A 22,506-nucleotide genomic window follows, 5' to 3' on the forward strand; every position below is an offset into this window, starting at 1 on the left:
ATGAGAAAAATCTAAAGAAATCAGCCAAGACCTCAGAAAAATAATTGTAGAACCTCCACAAGTCTGGTTCATCCTTGGGAGCAATTTCCAAAACGCCCGAAGGTGCCAAGTTCATCTGTACAAACAATAGTATGCAAGTATAAACACCATGGGACCATGCAGCCGTCATAACGCTCAGGAAGGAGACGCGATCTGTCTCCTAGAGATGAACGTACTTTGGTGCGAAAAGTGCAAATCAATCCCAGAACAACAGCAAAGGACCTTGTGAAGATGCTGGAGGAAACAGGTACAAAAGTATCTATATCCACAGTAAAAAAAAAAAAAAAAAAAAAATTATATTTCACCGTTATTTAACCAGGTAGGCTAGTTGAGAACAAGGCCCAATGCTCTAACCACTAGGCTACCGGGGAGTTGCAGCGATGAGACAAGATTGAAATTGGGGAGGGAAAAAACAAGGTAAAAAAATAATAATAAGGCTGTTACATAAAATGTGGAAAAATTCAAGGGGTCTGAAAACTTTCCAAACGCATTGTAATTCCTTAGTGATATGGATTGAGGAACTTGAAGCTCTCGACCCACTCCACTACAGCCTCGTCGGTGTGGATGGGGGCGTGCTCGTCCCTCCGTTTCCTGTAGTCAGCGATCCGCTCCTTTGTCTTGCTGACGTTGGGGGAGAGGTTATTTTCTAGGCACCACACTGCCAGTTCACTGACCTCCCTATAGGTTGTCTCATCATCGTCAGTGATCAGGCCAACCACCGTTGTGTTGTCAGCAAACAAAATGATGGTGTTGGAGTTGAGCACGGCCACGCAGTCGTGAGTGAACAGGGAGTATAGGAGTGGACTAAGCACGCACCCACGAGGGACCCCCTTGTTGAGGGTCCGTGTGGCAGATGGGTTGTTGCCTAACCTCACCACCTGGGGGCGGCCCGTCAGGAAGTCCAGGATCCAGTTGCAGAGGGAGGTGTTCTTCGCTTAATGATGAGCTTTGAGGGCACTATGGTGTTGAACACTGAGCTACAGTCAATGAACAGCATTCTCATGTAGGTGTTCTTCTTAGCCAGGTGGGAGAGGGCAGTGTGGAGTGCAATAGAGATTGCGTCTTCTGTGGATCTGTTGGGGCGGTATGCGAATTGGAGTGGGTCCAGGGTGTCTGGGATGGAGTTGATGTGAGCCATGATCAGCCTTTCAAAGCATTTCATGGCTACAGATGTGAGTGTTACAGGGCGAGTCATTTAGACAGGTTACCTTTGCGTTCTTGGGGACAGTGACTAGGGTGGTCTGCATTAAATATGTAGGTATTACAGACTGGGTCAGGGAAAGTTTGAAAATGTCATTGAAGACACTTTCCAGCTGGTCAGCGCATGCTCCGAGTAAGCATCCTGGTAATTAGTCTGGCCCTGCGGCCTTGTGAATGTTAACCTGTTTAAAAGGTCTTACTCACATCGGTACGACTTCCTAGTCTAGTGTGCTACTGAATTGAATTCTGCGCACAGGTCCCGTTGAGCAGTAGCTGCGCAGAGGCAGGAAGCAGCAGGCGCAGTTGGGAGCCAGGGTTCTCGCTCTCTCCCCTCCCTCTATTCCACAACGTGTCTTCATTCATCTCACAGAGCACATGGAAAAGCCATTGCGGGGGGAAAAGCCCCTTCCTGCCGGCGAGGAGGCCTCGGACAGGCACTGCTGCAGTCTCACGTATTCCCCCTTCACTCCGCAAAACAGGAAATAGCCCTTTATTACAAAGGAGGAAGGTAAGAAGAGGAGAGGGGGTTGAAAAATAAATAAACGAGTGAGATTTTTGGCCGTCTGCCGTTTTATTTGTAGACAACTTGTGCTCCGTCAGAGGGCTGCCTGCGAAGGGACGGCGAGGAGGCTTTGGGAGGCCTGAGAGGGAACCCTATCTGCTGTCCCCAGGCAGGGGGCTAATTTAACACAGGCCAAATGGGCCAGGACCACCGTGGTTCCACTCATGCGGGACAGCAGCAACACCGTGACCACACAGGCTAGCGCAGACCAGACAAAGGCTCAAGGGTTAGATAGGCTAGGGCAAGCTAGTCATAGGACGCTGCTGTGGGAAGTATCGCAATGACAAGGAACCACTGATGAGATTTTCCACGTCCTTGGTTCTCTCATCGGACGGTCCGTAAACCCTAAAATCTAACAAGGGTTAAAGACAGTAAATCCTTAAATAAGGGGAAAGTTAATACTTTAAAAAAATAAACACAACATCTGTTGCAATGAAATAAGAGGACAAAGGGAGAAAACACTAACTCCATCTCACTGAGTAGGTGAGGACCAGGAAGAAGCCCTTTGGAAGAGGGTGGGATGGGTTTCTGCCTCTCCCTCAGTGTGAGATGCTCTCTGGAACACCTCTTACCTTCCTCTCCTGTTCCTTCCATCCCTCTACCCATCAGTCTCTCTACTAGACATCCCTCGTTTCACCCTCCTCCCTACATCCCACACCTCCCTTTCCTTTTTACCTATCCTATTCTTTAGTGCAGTGGTTTTCAACCAGAGTGCCTTGAGGAACTCACAGCTTTGCAGAGGAAATTTTCCTCTATCATGATAAGTCTTTGGACCACTCATTTTTAAAATGTGACCTGTGGAATGCGAATGGAATTTGAACTTGAAGCACCAGTGCCGCTCTGATAATAGCCTATGTTGAAATGCCTATGGTTCTTGCACCAACAGTGCAGCAATACCCAACAATACAAAACAAACAAACCTAAAAAAAAAAACATATATAAAAGGAATTAAGAACGAGAAATGTCCAGAACATAAATATACAGAGCGTACAAAACATAAGAACACCTGCTCTTTCCGTGACAGACAAACCCACTTCAATCAGTGTAGATGAAGTAATAATACGCGCCACCCGGCCTCCCGGGTGGCGCAGTGGTCTAGGGCACTGCATCGCAGTGCTAGCTGCGCCACCAGAGTCTCTGGGTTCGCGCCCAGGCTGGGCTGGGTTCGCGCCCAGGCTCTGTCGCAGCCGGCCGCAACCGGCCGCAACCGGGAGGTCCGTGGGGCGACGCACAATTGGCATAGCGTCGTCCGGGTTAGGGAGGGTTTGGCCGGTAGGGATATCCTTGTCTCAGTATGTAAAAATGTAATAAAAATGTATGCACTCTACTGTAAGTCGCTCTGGATAAGAGCGTCTGCTAAATGACTAAAATGTAATGTAAAATGTAATAATAATAATGATTTTTAAGCCTTGAGACATGGATTGTGTATGTGTGCAATTCAGAGGGTGAATGGGCAAGACAAAATTGAAAATTGAAGTGTCTTTGAACAGGGTGTTAGCAGGAGCCAGGCGCACCGGTTTGTGTCAAGAACTTCAACGCTGCTGGGGTTTTCATGCTCATCAGTTTCATGTGTGTATCAAGAATGTTCCAGCACTCAAAGGACATCCTGCCAACTTGACACAACTGTGGGAAGCATTGGAGTCAACATGGGCCAGCATCCCTGTGGAACGCTTTTGACACATTGTAGAGTTAATGCTCAATGAATTGAGACAGAGGGCAAAAGGGGGTGCAACTCAATATTAGGAAGATGTTCATAATGTTTTGTACACTCAGCGTATATATGATGGTGTGTATAGACAGTATATTAACAGAAATGGTGCATATAACAGTAGTTATAATGTGAGCCTTGACTAGAATACAGTATATACACATATGAAGTATGTAAACATTATTAGTGACCAGTGTTCAATGACTATGTACATAGGGCAGAAGTCTCTAAGGTGCAGGGTAGAGTACCGGGTGGTAACAGTGACTAAGGTCAGGGCAGGGTACTGGGCAGAGCCTGGCTAGTGGTGACTATTTAACAGTCTGAAGGCCTGGAGAAAGAAGCTGTTTCTCAGTCTTTCGGTCCCAGCTTTGATGCACCTGTACAGTCTCTGCCTTCTGGATGACAGCGGGGTGAACAGGCCGTGGCTCAGGTGGCTGAGGTCCTTGATGATCTTCTTGGCCTTCCTGTGACACCGGGTGCTGTAGATGTCCTGGAGGGCCCTGTGGTTGCGGACGGTGCAATTGCCATCCCAGGCGGTGATACAGCCCGACAGGATACTCTGAATGGTGCATCTGTAGTTTGCGAGGGTCTTAGCGGCCAAGCCAAATTTCTTCAGCCTCCTAGATGGAACATTTCAGGTTGTCAGTGACATACACGTCAAAGAAGTTGAAGCTTTTTGCCCCCTCACTGCGGCCCCGGCGATATGGATGGGGGCGTGCTCTCGCTGCCGTCTCCTGAGGCCCAAGCAACATGTATCGTTGTTTCAAGTCTAATGCGCTCAGGCTGTCGTTACATTTGCATCATTGGAGTTGGGACATCACAAGCAAAATCAATTGTTCAATTTTACCTTGCTGTGAGAATCATTAGCACAGGCAAGTCTTGTTAGGCTTAGCTCTGCCACAGCCTCTGCCTTATTAGAAACAAATGGAGCATGTCTTTGTGTCTGTGGTTGCACCTTTAGAATGCGGAAAACCGCTTGTCTATACCGCTTGTCTATAGCCCAAATCATTCAAAAGTAAAGACCCATTTAACCAGAGCTACATTTTTTCTGTCTAGCGCAGATTCACAGGACGGTCTTATAGGGGAACACAAATAAATCATCATGAGTAAGGAATTATGAAAAATAGTTCAAATAAACCCTAATGAATCTATTTAAAAAATGTTTGTCACAGATAGATGATTTGCAGTATGTATCAGATGAGATGGAGGTCATTAACACAAAATAAATTAATAGGGACATTTCTGGTGTGCCGCAGAGTTTTTTTTATCCAATCAAGGTGTGCCACAGTGTGCCACAATATGTCGAGAACTATTGCTGTAGTGATGGAAAAATATACACTGCTCAAAAAAATAAAGGGAACACTTAAACAACACAATGTAACTCCAAGTCAATCACACTTCTGTGAAATCAAACTGTCCACTTAGGAAGCAACACTGATTGACAATAAATTTCACATGCTGTTGTGCAGATGGAATAGACAAAAGGTGGAAATTATAGGCAATTAGCAAGACACCCCCAATAAAGGAATGGTTCTGCAGGTGGTGACCACAGACCACTTCTCAGTTCCTATGCTTCCTAGCTGATGTTTTGGTCACTTTTGAATGCTGGCGGTGCTCTCACTCTAGTGGTAGCATGAGACGGAGTCTACAACCCACACAAGTGGCTCAGGTAGTGCAGCTCATCCAGGATGGCACGTCAATGCGAGCTGTGGCGAAAAGGTTTGCTGTGTCTGTCAGCGTAGTGTCCAGAGCATGGAGGCGCTACCAGGAGACAGGCCAGTACATCAGGAGACGTGGAGGAGGCCGTAGGAGGGCAACAACCCAGCAGCAGGACCGCTACCTCCGCCTTTGTGCAAGGAGGTGCACTGCCAGAGCCCTGCAAAATGACCTCCAGCAGGCCACAAATGGGCATGTGTCTGCTCAAACGGTCAGAAACAGACTCCATGAGGGTGGTATGAGGGCCCGACGTCCACAGGTGGGGGTTGTGCTTACAGCCCAACACCGTGCAGGACGTTTGGCATTTGCCAGAGAACACCAAGATTGGCAAATTCGCCACTGGTGCCCTGTGCTCTTCACAGATGAAAGCAGGTTCACACTGAGCACATGAGCACATGTGACAGACGTGACAGAGTCTGGAGACGCCGTGGAGAACGTTCTGCTGCCTGCAACATCCTCCAGCATGACCGGTTTGGCGGTGGGTCAGTCATGGTGTGGGGTGGCATTTCTTTGTGGGGCCGCACAGCCCTCCATGTGCTCGCCAGAGGTAGCCTGACTGCCATTAGGTACCGAGATGAGATCCTCAGACCCCTTGTGAGACCATATGCTGACACATGCACATTTGTGGCCTGCTGGAGGTCATTTTGCAGGGCTCTGGCAGTGCACCTCCTTGCACAAAGGCGGAGGTAGCGGTCCTGCTGCTGGGTTGTTGCCCTCCTACGGCCTCCTCCACGTCTCCTGATGTACTGGCCTGTCTCCTGGTAGCGCCTCCATGCTCTGGACACTACGCTGACAGACACAGCAAACCTTTTTGCCACAGCTCGCATTGATGTGCCATCCTGGATGAACTGCACTACCTGAGCCACTTGTGTGGGTTGTAGACTCCGTCTCATGCTACCACTAGAGTGAAAGCACCGCCAGCATTCAAAAGTGACCAAAACATCAGCCAGGAAGCATAGGAACTGAGAAGTGGTCTGTGGTCACCACCTGCAGAACCATTCCTTTATTGGGGGTGTCTTGGTAATTGCCTATAATTTCCACCTTTTGTCTATTCCATTTGCACAACAGCATGTGAAATTTATTGTCAATCAGTGTTGCTTCCTAAGTGGACAGTTTGATTTCACAGAAGTGTGATTGACTTGGAGTTACATTGTGTTGTTTAAGTGTTCCCTTTATTTTTTTGAGCAGTGTATATAAACTCAGCAAAAAAAGAAACGTCCCTTTTTCAGGACCCTGTCTTTCAAAGATAATTCATAAAAATCCAAATAACTTCACAGATCTTCATTGTAAAGGGTTTAAACACCATTTCCCATGCTTGTTCAATGAACCATTAACAATTAATGAACATGCACCTGTGGAACGGTCGTTAAGACACTAACAGCTTACAGATGGTAGGCAATGAAGGTCACAGTTATGAAAACGTAGGACACTAAACCCTAGGATACTCTGAACCTTTTCTCTTTTTTTCCCACCTGGATCATCGCAGCTAGCTAGCGGCTATCCGAGTGGCCACTCCTGGTTAGCGTCTCTGTCCCGAAGCAAGAACCAATTAGCCTGGAGCTAGCCTCGCTAGGCCCATCTGCTAGGCCAATCTCCCGGCTAGCCGTAGAGGTCCATCACCCACTCCTTGGGCTTCAATACCTATTTTGCCGATTGGCCTGGACCCCCACCAACCCATCACGACTGTACTACCGACGTGATTCGCCCGAGGGGGTCTCTCAACTGGCTCCTCCGCCACGACGTCCCCTGAATGCCCATCCGCTAGCTGTCTAGAGCACATCGACTGTTAGCTTTAGAGGCCCATCGGACAAATTCTTTGGCCACTATACCTATTTTGCCAATTGGCCTGGTTTACCACACGGAGCCCTGCTGATCCGTCTGCCGACGTAACAGCACGAGGGGGCCACAACAGACTTTCTTCCGTCGTGACGTCCCTCAAAGGCCCTTCTGCTAGCTTGCTAGCCCCGGCCTGCTAGCTGCCTGAAGCCACTCACTGGACTCCTATGATCACTCGGCTATGCATGCCTCTCCCTAAAGTCAATATGCCTTGTCCATTGCTGTTTTGTTTAGTAATTATTGCCAATTTTTAACTGTAGAGCCTCTATCCCTGCTCAATAGGCCTTAGTAAACACTTTAGTTCCACCTACCACACGTGGTGACATCCCCTGGTTTAAATGATATAACCCTAACCCTATGCACAGGTTTACCCCCACTGTATTCACATCCTACCATACCCTTGTCTGTATATTATGCCTTGAATCTATTCTACCGAGCACAGAAATCTGCTCCTTTTACTCTCTGTTCTGAACGTACTAGACGACCAGTTCTTTTAGCCTTTAGCCGTACCCTTATCCTACTCATCATCCTATGTTCCTCTGGTGATGTGGAGGTTAATCCAGGCCCTGTAGTGCCTAGCTCCACTCCCATTCCCCAGGCGCTCTCATTTGTTGACTTCTGTAACCGTAAAAGCCTTGGATTCATGCATGTTAACCTGTTTGGCGTGCAAGCCCGACGTCGGTACACTTATGACAACAGCCAGCTCAAAGTGCAGGGCGCGAAATTCAAAATATATTTTTTTTAAATATTTAACTTTCACACATTAACAAGTCCAATACAGCATATGAAAGGTACACATCTTGTGAATCAAGCCAACATGTCCGATTTTTAAAATGTTTTACAGGGAAGACAAAATATGTAAATCTATTAGCTAACCACGTTAGCAAAAGACACCACTTTTTTTTTACTCCAACAGTTTCTTACTCCATCAGTAGCTATCACAAATTCGACCAAATAAAGAAATAAATAGCCACTAACCAAGAAAAAACTTCAGATGACAGTCTGATAACATATTTATTGTATAGCATATGTTTTGTTAGACAAATTTGCATATTTCAGGTATAAATCATAGTTTACATTGCAGCTACAATCAGAAATTGCACCGAAAGCAGCCATAATATTTACAGACACCAACGTCAAATACCTAATTACTCATCATAAAACATTTCTGAAAAATACATAGTGTACAGCAATTGAAAGACAGGCATCTTGTGATTCCAGACAATATTTCCGATTTATCAAGTGTTTTACAGCGAAAACACAATATAGCGTTATATTAGCGTAGCCACAATAGCCAAAAACACAAGCAATTTCCCAGTAGCAAAAGTAAGCGATCGTAACAAACAGGCAAAAGATATATAATTTTTGACTAACCTTGATCTTCTTCCTCAGATGACAGTCCTATAACATCAGGTTATACATACACTTATGTTTTGTTCAAAAATGTGCATATTTAGAGCTGAAATCAGTGGTTACCCATTATGCTAACGTAGCTACTATTTCCCACAACGTTCGGATATTTTACTGACACTTTTTCTGACACACATATTCTGACCAAATAGCTATTCATAAACATAACTAAAAAATACATGTTGTATAGGAAATGATAGATCCATTAGTTATTAATGAAATCACCGTGTTAGAATTCTAAAAATAACTTCATTACGTTATGCAGCTTCGGTATAGCTTAGAGTAGCCAAAACGTTGGCCGCCCACGACTAGTACACAGTTCGACAGATATATGAAATAGCATCATAAAATGTTTCTTACTTTTGCTGATCTTTCATCAGAATGTTGGACAAGGTGTCCTTTGTCCAGAACAGTCGGTGTTTGGATTTAGAACCTTCATTTTCCCTCTCGATTTAGGAAGCGCACTTGCCAAGTGGCACGGATCTCTCCAACGTAAACAAAGTCAGAGAACGGAACACGGCAAAACTCCCGAAAAAATTTCAATAATCTGATTAAACTATATTGAAAAAACATACTTTACGATGATATGGTCACATGTATCAAATAAAATCTAAGACGGAGATGTTAGTCGTTCATAACGACAGCTAAAAATAAGCCAAATCCATGTCCCCTTTGCGCGCTCCAGAAACAGGAAGTGGACGGTCACGTCAAAGAAAGAGCTTTTATTCCACCTTAGACCAAGATAAACACAAAAAAAAATCTCTCGCCGCCTCTTGACCAACCAGGGGAAGGTGTATGAAGTGTACGTAGCCTCTTACGTCTTATGCCCATGTATAGGCAAGAAGTTGAACAGAGCATAGATTTCTGACATTCCATTTCCTGGTCAGGAAAAGTGCTGCAGAATGAGTTCTGTTTCACTCAGAGAAATAATTCAAACGGTTTTAGAAACTAGAGAGTGTTTTCTATCCAATAGTAATAATAATATGCATAATGTATGAGCAAGAATTGAGTACGAGGCCGTTTGAAATGGGCACTATTTAACTGGCTACTCAATGCTGCCCCTTGCAGCCATAAGAAGTTAACATTAGAAGCATCCTCACTAAGTTTGTTTTATTCACTGCCCTAGCACACTCTGCCAACCCGGATGTCCTAGCCGTGTCTGAATCCTGGCTCAGGGAGGCCACCAAAAATCCTGAAATTTTCATCCCTAACTATAACCTTTTCCGACAAGATAAAACTGCAAAAGGGGGCGGAGTTGCAATCTACTGCAGGCTTAGCCTGCAGAGTTCTGTCTTTTTTTTTTTTTTTTTTTGCAGAGTTCTGTCTTACTATCCTGGTCTGTGCCCAAACAATTTGAGCTTCTACTTTTTAAAAATCCACCTCTCCAGAAGCAAGTCTCTTACCGTTGCCGCGTGCTATAGACCACTTTCTGCCCCCAGCTGTGCCCTGGACATCACATATGCGAATTGATTGTGACCTAAACTGGGACATGCTTAACACCCCGGCCATCCTACAATCTAAGCTTGATGCTCTCAATCTCACACAAATTATCAATGAACCCACCAGGTACAACCCCAAATCCGTAAATACGGGCACCCTCATAGATATCATCCTAACCAACCTGTCCTCCAAATACACCTCTGCCATCTTCAACCAGGATCTCAGAGATCACTGCCTCATTGCCTGCGTCCGTAATGGGTCTGCGGTCAAACGACCACCCTTCATTACTGTCAAAAGCTCCCTAAAACTCTTCAGAGAGCAGGCCTATCTAATCGACCTGGCCCGGGTATCCTGGAAGGATATTGACCTCATTCCATCAATAAGCATTTTTCTACGGCTGGCCATGCTTTCCACCTGGCTAACCCGACCCCAGTCAACAGCCCTGCACCCCTCACTGCAACTTGACCAAGGCTACCACATTTCTCCTTCACCCAAATCCAGATAGCTGATGTTCTGAAAAAGCTGCAAAATCTGGACCCCTACAAATCAGCAGGGCTAGACAATCTGGACCCTCTCTTTCTAAAATTATCAGCTGAAATTGTTGCAACCCCTATTACTAGCTTGTTCAACTTCTTTCGTATCGTCTGAGATCCCCAAAGATTGGAAGGCTGCCGCGGTCATCCCACCTCTTCTAAGGGGGAGACACTCTAGACTCAAGCTGCTACAGACCTATATCTATCCTACCCTGCCTTTCTAAGGTCTTTGAAAGCCAAGTTAACAAACATATCATCGACCATTTCAAATCCCACCGTACCTTCTCCACTATGCAATCTGGTTTACGAGCTGGTCATGGGTGCACCTCAGCCACGCTCAAGGTACTAACCGATATCATAACCGCCATCGATAAGAGAAAATACTGTGCAGCTGTATTCATCGACCTGGCCAAGGCCTTCGACTCTGTCAACCACCATATTCTTATCGGCAGTCTCAACAGCCTTGGTTTCTCAAATGACTGCCTAGCCTGGTTCACCAACTACTTCTCTGACAGAGTTCAGTGTGTCAAATCGGAGGGCCTGTTGTCCGGACCTTTGGCAGTCTCTATGGGGGTGCCACAGGGTTCAATCCTCGGGTCGACTCTTTTCTCTGTATACATCGTTGATGTTGCTCTTGCTGCTGGTGATTCTCTGATCCACCTCTACGCAGACGACACAATTCTGTATACTTCTGGCCATTCTTTGGACACTTAACTTCTTGCGGATCAGTGGGACGCTACCATCCCACCTGGCCAACATCCGGTGAAATTGCAGAGCGCCAAATTCAAATTACTATAAATATTAAACTTGCATGAAATCACAAGTGCAATACATCAAAATAAAGCTTAACTTGTTGTTAATCCAGCCGCCGTGTCAGATTTCAAAAAGGCTTTACGGCGAAAGCAAACTATGAGATTATCTGGGTACAGCGCCCAGCACACAAATGCATTACAAATCATTTTCAACCAGGGAGTTGTGACACGAAAGTCAGAAATAGCGATATAATATAAGCCTTACCTTTGAAGATCTTCTTCTGTTGGCACTCCAATAGGTCCCAGTTACATTACAAATGGTCCTTTTGTTCGATAAATTCTTTTATAGCCATAAAATCTCAGTTTAGCTGGCGCGCTTCAGTCAATAATCCACTCGTTTTCCCTCCTTCAAAATGCATACAAAATGAATCCCAAACGTTACCAATAAGCTCATCCAAACAAGTCAATCAACATTTATAATCAATACTTAGGTACCCTAATACGCAAATAAACGATCAAATTTAAGAGGGAGAATCATTAGTCGTTACTGGAGAAAAATACTAAAGAACGCGCTCTCATTCACGCGCTTGGAAACACTACAGCCAAAATGAGAGCCACCTAGAAAAACTACAATTTCTGGCTCATTTTTCCAAAAACCAGCCTGAAACTCTTTCGAAAGGCTGTTGACATCTAGTGGAAGCCCTAGGAACTGCAATCGGGCACGATTTCACCCTATTATAAAAGTGCCAGCCAGTGGTAGGATGAAAATTTTTTGGGGGGGGAGATTTTTCCTCGGGGTTTCGCCTGCCATTTCAGTTCCGTATACTCACAGACATTAATTTAACAGTTTTACAAACTTTAGTGTTTTCTATCCAAATCTACCAATTATATGCATATCCTAGCTTCTGGGCCTGAGTAGCAGGCAATTTACTTTGGGCACGCTTTTCATCCGTACCTCAAAAAACCGCCCCCTATCCCGAAGAAGCTGACTAACCTCCAGACGAGCTTCAATGCCATACAACTCTCCTTCCGTGGCCTCCAACTGCTTTTAAATGCAAGCAAAACTAAATGCATGCTCTTCAACCGATTGCTGCCCACACCTACCCACCCGTCCAGCATCACTACTCTGGACGGTTCGGACTTAGAATATGTGGACAGCTACAAATACCTAGGTGTCTGGTTAGACTGTAAACTCTCCTTCCAGACTCACATTAAACATCTCCAATCCAAAATTAAATCGAGAATCGGCTTCCTATTTCGCAACAAAGCATCCTTCACTCATGCTGCCAAACATACCCTCGTAAAAACTGACTATCCTACCAATCCTTGACTTCGGCGAGGTCATTTACAAAATAGCCTCCAACACTCTACTCAGCAAATTGGTTGCAGTCTATCACAGTGCCATCCGTTTTGTCACCAAAGCCCCATATACTACCCACCACTGCGACCTGTATGCTCTCGTTGGCTGGTCCTCACTTCATATCCGTCGCCAAACTCACTGGCTCCAGGTTATCTATAAGTCGTTGCTAGGTAAAACCCAGCCTTAACTCAGTTCACTGGTCACCATAGCAGCACCCACGCGCAGAACACACAACAGCAGGTATATTTCACTGGTCACCTCCAAAGCCAATTCCTCTTTCGGCCGCCTATCCTTCCAGTTCTCTGCTGCCAATGACTGGAACGAACTGCAAAAATCACTGAAGCTGGAGACTCATATCTCCCTCACTAGCTTTAAGCACCAGCTGTCAGCAGCTCACAGATCACTGCACCTGTACATAGCCAATCTGTAAATAGCCCATCCAACTACCTCATCACCATATTGTTTTTTATTTTACTCCTTTGCACCCCAGTATCGCTACTTGTACACTCATCTTCTGCACATCTATCACCCCAGTGTTTAAATTTGCCACACTGTAATAATTTCGCCACTATGGCCTATTAATTGCCTCACCCCCCTTATCCTACCTAATTTACACACACTGTATATAGACTTTCTCTATTGTATTATTGACTGTATGTTTGTTTATTCCATGTGTAACTCTTGTGTTGTTGTTTGTGTCAGGTACAGGATGGCAACAAGAACTGCCCGAGTTACACCAGGAACGCACAATCCCCCCATCAGTGCTCAGACTGTCCGCAATAGGCTGAGAGAGGCTGGAATGGGGGTTTGTAGGCCTGTTGTAAGGCAGGTCCTCACCAGACATCACCGGCAACAATGTCGCCTATGGGCACAAACCCACCGTTGCTGGACCAGACAGGACTGGCAAAAAGTGCTCTTCACTGACGAGTCGCGGTTTTGTCTCACCAGGGGTGATGGTCGGATTCACGTTTATCGTCAAAGTACTGAACATTACACCGAGGCCTGTACTCTGGAGCGGGATCAATTTGGAGGTGGAGGGTCCATCATGGTCTGGGGCGGTGTGTCACAGCATCATCGGACTGAGCTTAATGTCATTGCAGGCAATCTCAACGCTGTGCATTACAGGGGAGACATCCTCCTCCCTCATGCGGTACCCTTCCTGCAGGCTCATCCTGACATGACCCTCCAGCATGACAATGCCACCAGCCATACTGCTTGTTCTGTGCGTGATTTCCTGCAAGACAGGAATGTCAGTGTTCTGCCATGGCCAGCGAAGAGCCCGGATCGCAATCCCATTGAGCACGTCTGGGACCTGTTGGATCGGAGGGTGAGGGCTAGGGCCATTCCCCCCAGAAATGTCCGGGAACTTGCAGGTGCCTTGGTGGAAGAGTGGGGTAACATCTCACAGCAAGAACTGGCAAATCTGGTGCTGTCCATGAGGAGGAGATGCACTGCAGTACTTAATGCAGCTGGTGGCCACACCAGATACTGAATGTAAAAAAAATTGACCCCCCCCCCCTTTGTTCAGGGACACATTATTCAATTTCTGTTAGTCACACGTTTGTGGTACTTGTTCAGTGTATGTCTCAGTTGTTGAATCTTGTTATGTTCATACAAATATTTACACGTTACGTTTGCTGAAAATAAACGCAGTTGACAGTGAGAGGACTTTTATTTTTTTGCTGAGTTTATAAAATCGATACAGTTACATATCAGGATATTATTGTTGACGATATATCGCAATATTACTTTAGTAATATTAGTCAGCTGTACCTGCACCAAAACTCCAGTATTTTTCCTTTGTAGCTTGTTCTCAATCTTCTGTTTAAATAGTGAGCTAGTTAGTTTTCAGCACTTTCATTTCAACGACTGATCAAAACTCGTTTTCACATGTGTAACGAGTATTACCGAAGGTGGCTTCCCTTCCTGTTCGAGTGGCGCTCGGCGGTCGTAGTCGCCGGTCTACTAGCTGCCACCGATCCCTTTTTCCTTTTCGTTTGGTTTTGTCTAATTGTTTTCACCTGTTTATTGTTTGGTTGTTAGGGTGGTGCTATTTAAGTTCGTTTAGCCCGCTTCTGTTTGTGCGGGCTTGTCTTTCTGTTTTGTATGAGGTTGTTCGTTTTATTTGGGGTTTTCCACAGTCTGGATTATTTTTCCAGTGTGTACTTTATTCAAGTGGATTATTACGCCAATGTTTTGACGTTACCAGTTGTTCTTCTGGTTGGACATTAAAGAGTGGTTTTTCCCCATATCTTTGCTCTCTGCGCCTGACTCCTCACAATTTTCCTCATTGTTCGTAACAACATGACTCTCTTGTCCCTCTGCATCAGACGTATGGTGAAAAATATGCTTGGAACATATCGTATCGGCACCTAAGTACCGTGATAATATCTAGCGCTACCTCTCTCTGACCCCTGAGTCATAGAACCACCATAGACACCTGTGGGCTCCTGCTCTCACACATGGATGCCCAACACTATGGAGGAAGTGACTTGAATCTAAAACTCTTCTGTTTAAACACGCCACTGGTCTCTTAAACTCCCTTAGCTCTTCAAAGTTCTGCTGCAGTCTCTTTATAAACTAAATAAAGTAAGCAGTTAAGATTCCAGTTGTGTACTATATTATTTCACAGGGCATTTAACCCACCTCCCTCTCTTTTAAAAGCAAATCCCTTCCCAAGAACAATACGGCCCTTCACTAGCTACAACACATTTCTCATCCCAGAGCCAATTGCCAAAATCAGTTTTGGATGGCTGACGGTTTCTAGGTTGTATGGCCTGGCAAAATATCTAAACCACAGGGCAGCAGGGTTCAACACATCTCAATGGACCCCGTAAATTAAATAGCAGAGTACAAAAATAATGCTTTAATAGACCAACATGCCAATAACCCCCCAAAAAACAACCTCTCCATCCTTCAGATCTCCTGCTTAGTTACGGTGGCATGAAGCACACGACTACATCATTCGCTGCTTCTGAGCGGACTTGAACAGCAACACCATAAAAGCACCGTGTGTCTGCTATTTCAACCCGTTTATGAGGAGCGAGTGAAAGCCAATCTGTTTAGTGTCTCTGACTGTCTACAGACTGGAGAACATGTTCACCAGACTGCAGGGAACAGAACAGCAGTGTAATAGGGAAACACTATAGCAGGAGTGTACCCTTGTACTGTAGCTACAACAATGTATGGTGGTTAGTGTGCATGTTTCACTACAATCTGCTAAACCCATTCATTCAATACATTTACCCCTAGTTCTTTTGCATTCTGTTAGAGTCTCAGGGGGCTGCTTATTGCTGGAGTATTCATGACTTGCACCTCCGTCACTTGGTCACGTCTTTGTCATTGTTATCAACGCGCCGCAGCCATATTGATGCTCAAAAGTAGAACGGGGGCGATTGACTCATACTATAAGGGCTTGGGAATACGATGTCATTGCTAAAGTTGGCACATATGTAGTAGGAAACAACTTTTCCATCATCATCACGTTGTGAAATGTACCTTAGATAAATAACAATGGCAAGAAAAGTTTGTCAAAAATAGCTAGCAATGCTAACATTAGCCAGCTAAAATCTGAAAGTCTCCTCTCAATCTTAGCTAGCTAAAGTTATACTGCATCTAAAGTCAATCTGAAAACATCAAAATTACAATTATTTGCCTTCTTTAGAAGCCACAGTAATAAACTTTAGACCAATTCATCAGCCCCCAATGAGGATGCATTTAGTAGAATGTTCAGAGCATCAGTCCTAAAACAAAGGTTTAAAACAATATTGTGACGTAACGTGGAACCCATGAATAGTCTAATAGAAAATGTGTGTGTATTCTGACTGGTGGATATGTAGCTGTTCACATTTCATGGACCAAATAGTCATACAAACAATTAATACATATGAGGGTTCTGATAAAGCACATTACGCCAACCTCCCAACTAACTCTGGACTGGGTAGGTAAGGAACAGCACATCATGCCCTTGATGTGTAAATCTTATTTCCATGCTAAATCCCCAATTTGTTAGGCATCCAAATAAATCTAAAAGAAGTGCTAGTCAAATGACTAGTCAAATGACAAGACTGCCCACTGGAAGAAAACAATGTAGGTTTGTCTCAGCAGCATTTCTATGATTGGGTATCGAGTCGACTGACGTTAAACCTTACCTCTTCATCGGAGGTGTCGTGTTCATACTCGTCCCCCTGCTGGGCGGTGGCCAATCCCTGGAAGGTGGTGGTCAGTCCCTTCTCTCCTCTGCCATCAATGGCGCCTCCCTTGCCTTTCTTCATCTTCCTCGTCTCCTTTGATGCAGTTTTTTTGCCTTGCTGCTAATATGAAAACAAGACACCAAGGAATTTATATTAGAGAACACTGTTCACAACATGTTGATCTGCATGTGTTCAAGTTCTGGTACATTTTTAATGGTCGGCAAAAAAAGGTAAAGAACCTTGCGGATGTTAAAATAACATCCTTCTAATTATCTAAGCGGTTATAAAACTGATGTGACAGCCAATCAACTTTGACCTTTAAGTAAAATAAAAGCTGTTTAGGAAATAAAACTTGTCGCCGGCTTGAAAGGACGATTGATCGTTTTATGTCCTATATGGCACAGTGACAGTTTCTTTTAGGATTCCCATTTATTTATTTATTGCATTCAGTACACAGCTTCCTCTGCATAACACACACACACTCCACAGAGGAGCAGGCACCAGAACGGCACATCCTGTGTGAGTGGAAGGGCGGTGAGGATAAAAGGCTGCAAGGACCCACCACTGGACGTGCTTTACTGTGAGCCATCAGTCACAGAGGCAGAGCCGTCAAAAGCTCTCTTTACGGGAACCAGGGGATAGAGGGAAACAAGGGAGGCAGGGATGGATGGAGGGAGGAAGAGAAGTTCTTTGAGGCTGCATGCTCATCCCCCTAGAGGCAGAGACGGGCAGGTGAGTAACCTGCTATGATTTATGCCTCCTGTGTGTCCCGGTATCTTTTGGCATGCAGCTCTAAGTGAAACACTTCCTCCCTGATGCCTAGTTAAATCCCCATCAAGACAGAGCTGACTGGGCCCAGTTTTAATACTGAATGACTTTCGCCGCCCAGGAGACTCCAGTCAGACCAGAGTTCTGTGCTGTAGCCTCCCCCTGAACTGAACAAACAAGGTAAACTGGGGTTTGCAGAGGTGGCAGTTTAGGAAAGCCAAAACGGAAGCTTGTTTACTCCACAACACAGAAGCCAAAACGTAAATATTATTTTAAAAACACTAGATGGAAGAGTAAGGCTTCCTCACTACACTAAAAGTCTGTGGGGGAGGGATGACCAGGCCAATCTGTTTACTATAACAGGGATGGGGAGTGTTGTGGGGCAGGAGTGGAGGGAGAGATGGAGAGAAAAAGAGAGCGACCGAAGGGAGAGAGAGCGAGAGCCCACAACAGATTACTTGTCCAGATGATGTACGACGGAACAGCCAAAAGAGAAAGGCTCGCAGAGTGGATCACGCAGCTTGAAAACCAGCAGCGGACTGGACTTCCAGCTGAGCCTGGTCCGGAGCCCATTTGACCACAACCGCTGACGAGGATGAAGTGTGGGAGAGAGCAGCTGAGGACGGGAAAGCACTGCATGGGGTCAGTCAGGAGAGAGGCTGAGGACGGGAAGGCACTTCACGGGGTCAGTCAGGAGAGAGGCTGAGGACGGGAAGGCACTGCACGGGGTCAGTCAGGAGAAGAAGCTAAAAGGCAAGGACCATTCGGTTGCCCCATAAGTAATGCCACAAATTCTCCAAGTAGTAACATCTTGACACCCAAAATGTGTCAGCTTACCATAGCGTTATTGATAAATCGGTCAAATTCATAATCTCTGGCTCAAATCTCCTGAGGGCCTTCTGTTCTGAGCACATTCACACACCCACGTCTACGCCAACACACAGGCGCTCAGACACACTCTGTCAGCCTCCACACATTGGCCAACAACTTGTTTTTAACGTCTGTTGGCTCCCAGCAATGGGTTCCGCTCCGAGGCGGACGCAGGCGGGCCCCAGGTTCCCCATTACCGCACTGTTTCCTCTGAAATCACTGTGAAACTAAAATCTGAGTTATAGGGTGAAGCCTGAATGAATCCGTCAGAAGGCATTCGCTGGGCCGTTCACACTTCCATTTAATTGGGAGCAAAACCCAAACGATAAGCCCACCTAGGCTCCCTGTCCCTGGCTTTGCCTGCTGCAGCACCTCCAACCAGAGAGAGGGGTCATCCTGGAGTGAACTTCTCTGGTACACAACCCTCACACAGAGCCCAGGGAAAATTGTCAAAAGGTAACAGGGGTGGGAGTTGTGTTAGCAGGGAAGAGTGGTAAGTGTATTCATGGACAAAATCAAGTGATGGGGATGTGCTTGTCCTTTTTGTTAAGGGGATACCATTCCGCCCAGTGTACCCTCAATTTGATCCCTGCCCTCACAGCCCTCCGCCTCTCCAAACATTTAACGGCTGGAGGAGACATGCGTGTCACCCTTGGTGGAAGTGGCCCAGACGCATCTGCAGACCAGAGCTCCTGCGTGGGTGCATGAGGAGCAAATCCTTCCTGGTTACTGTAAGATGAGCCCCCCCCTAGTCTTAATCTCCCCCTTCCTCCACCCTGACCCCATTTCATCTCCATCTCACACCCACTCACACGCCGAGAGCGCGGACCGAGCGGCCGGCCGACAGTAGAGCTGGCCGGATCAGAGTGAGCTGGCCGCGTCCGACCGCTGCACCAGGGGACTCTCCCAGGGACCATAAAGCCTCCAGCAGCCACATTAACTTCTGCCTGGTGTGCTGAAGGCCCAGATCCTTAAATCACAAGAGTCCAGGAACAGGGGGAAGAGTGGAAGAAAAGAAAACCACAGGGTCTCAGTCAGGGCCTGGATGGATTAAAAAGCTGGAGTGGGGAACAATGCATCCAACCCCCCCTCCATTACCAGACCACAGCAGTTCCAGACAATGGTTTCAAGGTTTCACATTTGTTCCAGTGTGCCTTTGCAATAATATAAACACACAATTAAAAAAATATTTTACAAAGTTGAACCTTTTCTTGTCCTCCTCTCCCAAGAAGTTTATGTCTCCGTATTTTGGCATGGTCACATTTACTTGAAGGACTGCACACTTGACAAAATAAAAACCAAGATCAGTCTTTGGGTTGAGTGATGCAGGAATCTGCATGGCAGCAATAAAAATAAATAATCTTACATGTGCGACCAGTTTCAATTCTACATTGAGAGACAATGAAGCTGACCGGAGGATAAGCTAACGTAATAAAATCAAGTCATTCCCACCCACCTTGCATGACAGCTAGGGAATTTTGAGCACACCAGACAGAATAGTTAACTGATATAGCAACTATTCCACCAGTCCCAGACACTTGGACCTACCTATTAACCCCATCCCGTTCTCCTCCCATAGTCACAGTGGCTCCATTCTTATGTGCAAACCACTTCTGACAGAGGAGTCTGGACTTTCTGAAGATGGAGTGAGAAGGAGGGTAGATGGTACATGGGTAGATAATCCCAGCCCGTCCCCACAAGAGGCCTTTTGACAGGCTGTCATTGTAACTAAGAATTTGCTCTTAAATTGACTTGCCTGGTTAAATAAAAGGTTACATAAATGTTTTGTTTTAAAGGCAGATGTAGGCTTTACGGTAGACTGGTAAGAGAAGATAGTAGGACCGATAGAAAATATATTTGCCTGTTCCTGTTTGATTCAAAAGCACGTAGTATATACAACTTGCACTAGGGGGTAGTAAAGAGTAAGCAAGTTTGAAATCCACACAAGCTGATGGTTATTTCATCCAGTGTATTACTCATCTAGAGTTGTAGACATACACACGTGAGTTGGTTATAATGACAAGCGGTGAAAATGCCTTTGAAAAAAATTCTTACTGCAAGAACAAAAGTTATTTATTAAGATGACATTTTGCCTTACAACAGGGCTTCCCAAATGTTTTTGGCCAGCGACCCTATTTTTTTTAAATCAAACATTTTTTGCTACCCCACCATGTGAATGAATAAAGTTACAGTTGAAGTCGGAAGTTTACATACACCTTAAATGTATTTGTCTAAACTCTATTTTTTTTCTCGCAATTTCTGACATTTAATCCCAGTAAATATTTCCTGTTTTAGGTCAGTTAGGATCACCACTTTATTTTAAGAATGTGAAATGTCAGAATAATAGTAGAGAGAATCATTTATTTCAGCTCAATTTTTTTTCCATTACATTCCCAGTGGGTCAGAAGTTTACATACACTCAATTAGTATTTGGTACCATTGCCTTTAAATTGTTTAACTTGGGTCAAACGTTTTGGGTAGCCTTCCACAAGCTTCCCACAATAAGTTGGGTAAATTTTGGCACATTCCTCCTGACATAGTTGGTGTAACAGTCAGGTTTTCTTGCTCGCACATGCTTTTTAATTTATGCACACAAACTTTCTATGGGACTGAGGTCAGGGCTTTGTGATGATCACTCCAATACCTTGACTTTGTTGTCCTTATCCATTTTGCCACAACTTTGGAAGTATGCTTGGGGCCATTGTCCATTTGGAAGACCCATTTGCGACCAAGCTTTACCTTCCTGACTGATGTCTTGAGATGTTGCTTCAATATATCCACATAATTTTCCCACCTCCTAATTTCACCTATTTTGTGACGTGCACAAGCCCCTCCTGCAGCAAAGCACCCCACAACATGATAATGCCACCCCGTGCTTCACAGTTGGGATGGTGTTCTTCGGCTTGCAAGCCTCCCCCTTTTCCTCCAAACATAACGATGGTCATTATGGCCAAACAGTTCTATTTTTGTATCATCAGACCAGAGGACATTTCTCCAAAACGTACAATCTTTGTCCTCGTGTGCAGTGTGGTGGTGCTGGTGCCATGGTAAAGCAGAGGCTTACTGAACAGGTGGTGCAGGTGATGGGGCATTTCCTGTGACAAAGGGCATAACGACGTCTCCCTACTGTGCCCTTTTTTCCCTGAGGCACATTCATGAACACCACTGGTTGGAGCAAAAGGGACAGAGGTAGAGGGGACAGAAGGTGCTACAGTGGACTTGCTGTAGCTAGAAAGCTCCTGGATGAGCAGCTCCCTGAAGGCTAGCTGTGAGATGGGGGGCTGTCCACAGCTCTTGGCCGTTTCCTTCTGGAGGATGAAGGAATTCACCACAGCAATGTCAATGAAATGATAGACAAATGTCTTGTACCATTTCATGGTCTTGTGGAGAACATTGTAGTATCCTATCAGTGCATCTGACAGGTCCACACCTCCCATGCCCTTGTAGTAGTCCTTCACAGCAAAAAAACAGTTGAAAAGGTTGAAGGGGGCTGTACATTGCAGTCATGTCTAGTTGAGGTCCTGGCTGCCCTTTTGGTCTAAAAACTGGTGGAATTGGTTCCACATCATCTTCCAACACAGAGTGCCAACGACCCTCTAGCCCTCTGTCTGCATGTTTCTGTCTTCCCCACCTCCGCTTCTTTGTCACTGACTTCAAATCTCTAGATGGCAGGGTAGGTGTGGAGCCAGAGACAGCAGGGGTCCGGCTAGATGAACAAGCTTCAGAGGGGGATGGACACCTAGACATTGGTGGCGCAAAATCAGAAACACTGCCACTGTGGGGGAAAAAATTGTTTTAGTAAGAATACTTTCACGTATAAGCCCTGTATCAACACGTAAAATAAACAGATGTATTACATAGAGTACAGGTGAAGTGCTGTTCCATTCCATGTTTATATAAAATAAATTTAAAAAATATCACACACACAATGTATAGCCAATGTGTACCTTACACATTTCATTACTGATGATATTTTTATATATTGCAAATAAAATAAGAAAATCAACAAAGAAAATCTCAAATGAATAATATTTTATATTAATTTCAAACAATGACATTAGCATTAGAACTTACCAGTCAAGCACGGCATCCTCTCCGTACAGAAACATGTCTTCCGTC

General features: G+C 45.3%; 1 protein-coding gene across 2 annotated transcripts in view; it reads right to left on the reverse strand.

Annotated features, from left to right (window-relative positions):
- The window catches only part of LOC120027223 (ribosome biogenesis protein bop1-like), a 144,852-nt gene that overhangs the window by 107,785 nt on the left and 14,561 nt on the right, over nucleotides 1-22,506 (reverse strand). The window contains exon 3 of one of the 2 annotated variants that reach the window (XM_038972118.1): nucleotides 16,708-16,866. In XM_038972118.1, coding sequence (XP_038828046.1) covers nucleotides 16,708-16,866 — 159 coding nt within the window. Of the gene's footprint in view, nucleotides 1-16,707; nucleotides 16,870-22,506 lie in introns of both variants that reach the window. The other variant, XM_038972117.1, reaches the window with a different exon arrangement.

The sequence above is a fragment of the Salvelinus namaycush genome, chromosome 32 (assembly GCF_016432855.1).
Source record: "Salvelinus namaycush isolate Seneca chromosome 32, SaNama_1.0, whole genome shotgun sequence".
Classification (NCBI taxonomy): domain Eukaryota; kingdom Metazoa; phylum Chordata; class Actinopteri; order Salmoniformes; family Salmonidae; genus Salvelinus; species Salvelinus namaycush.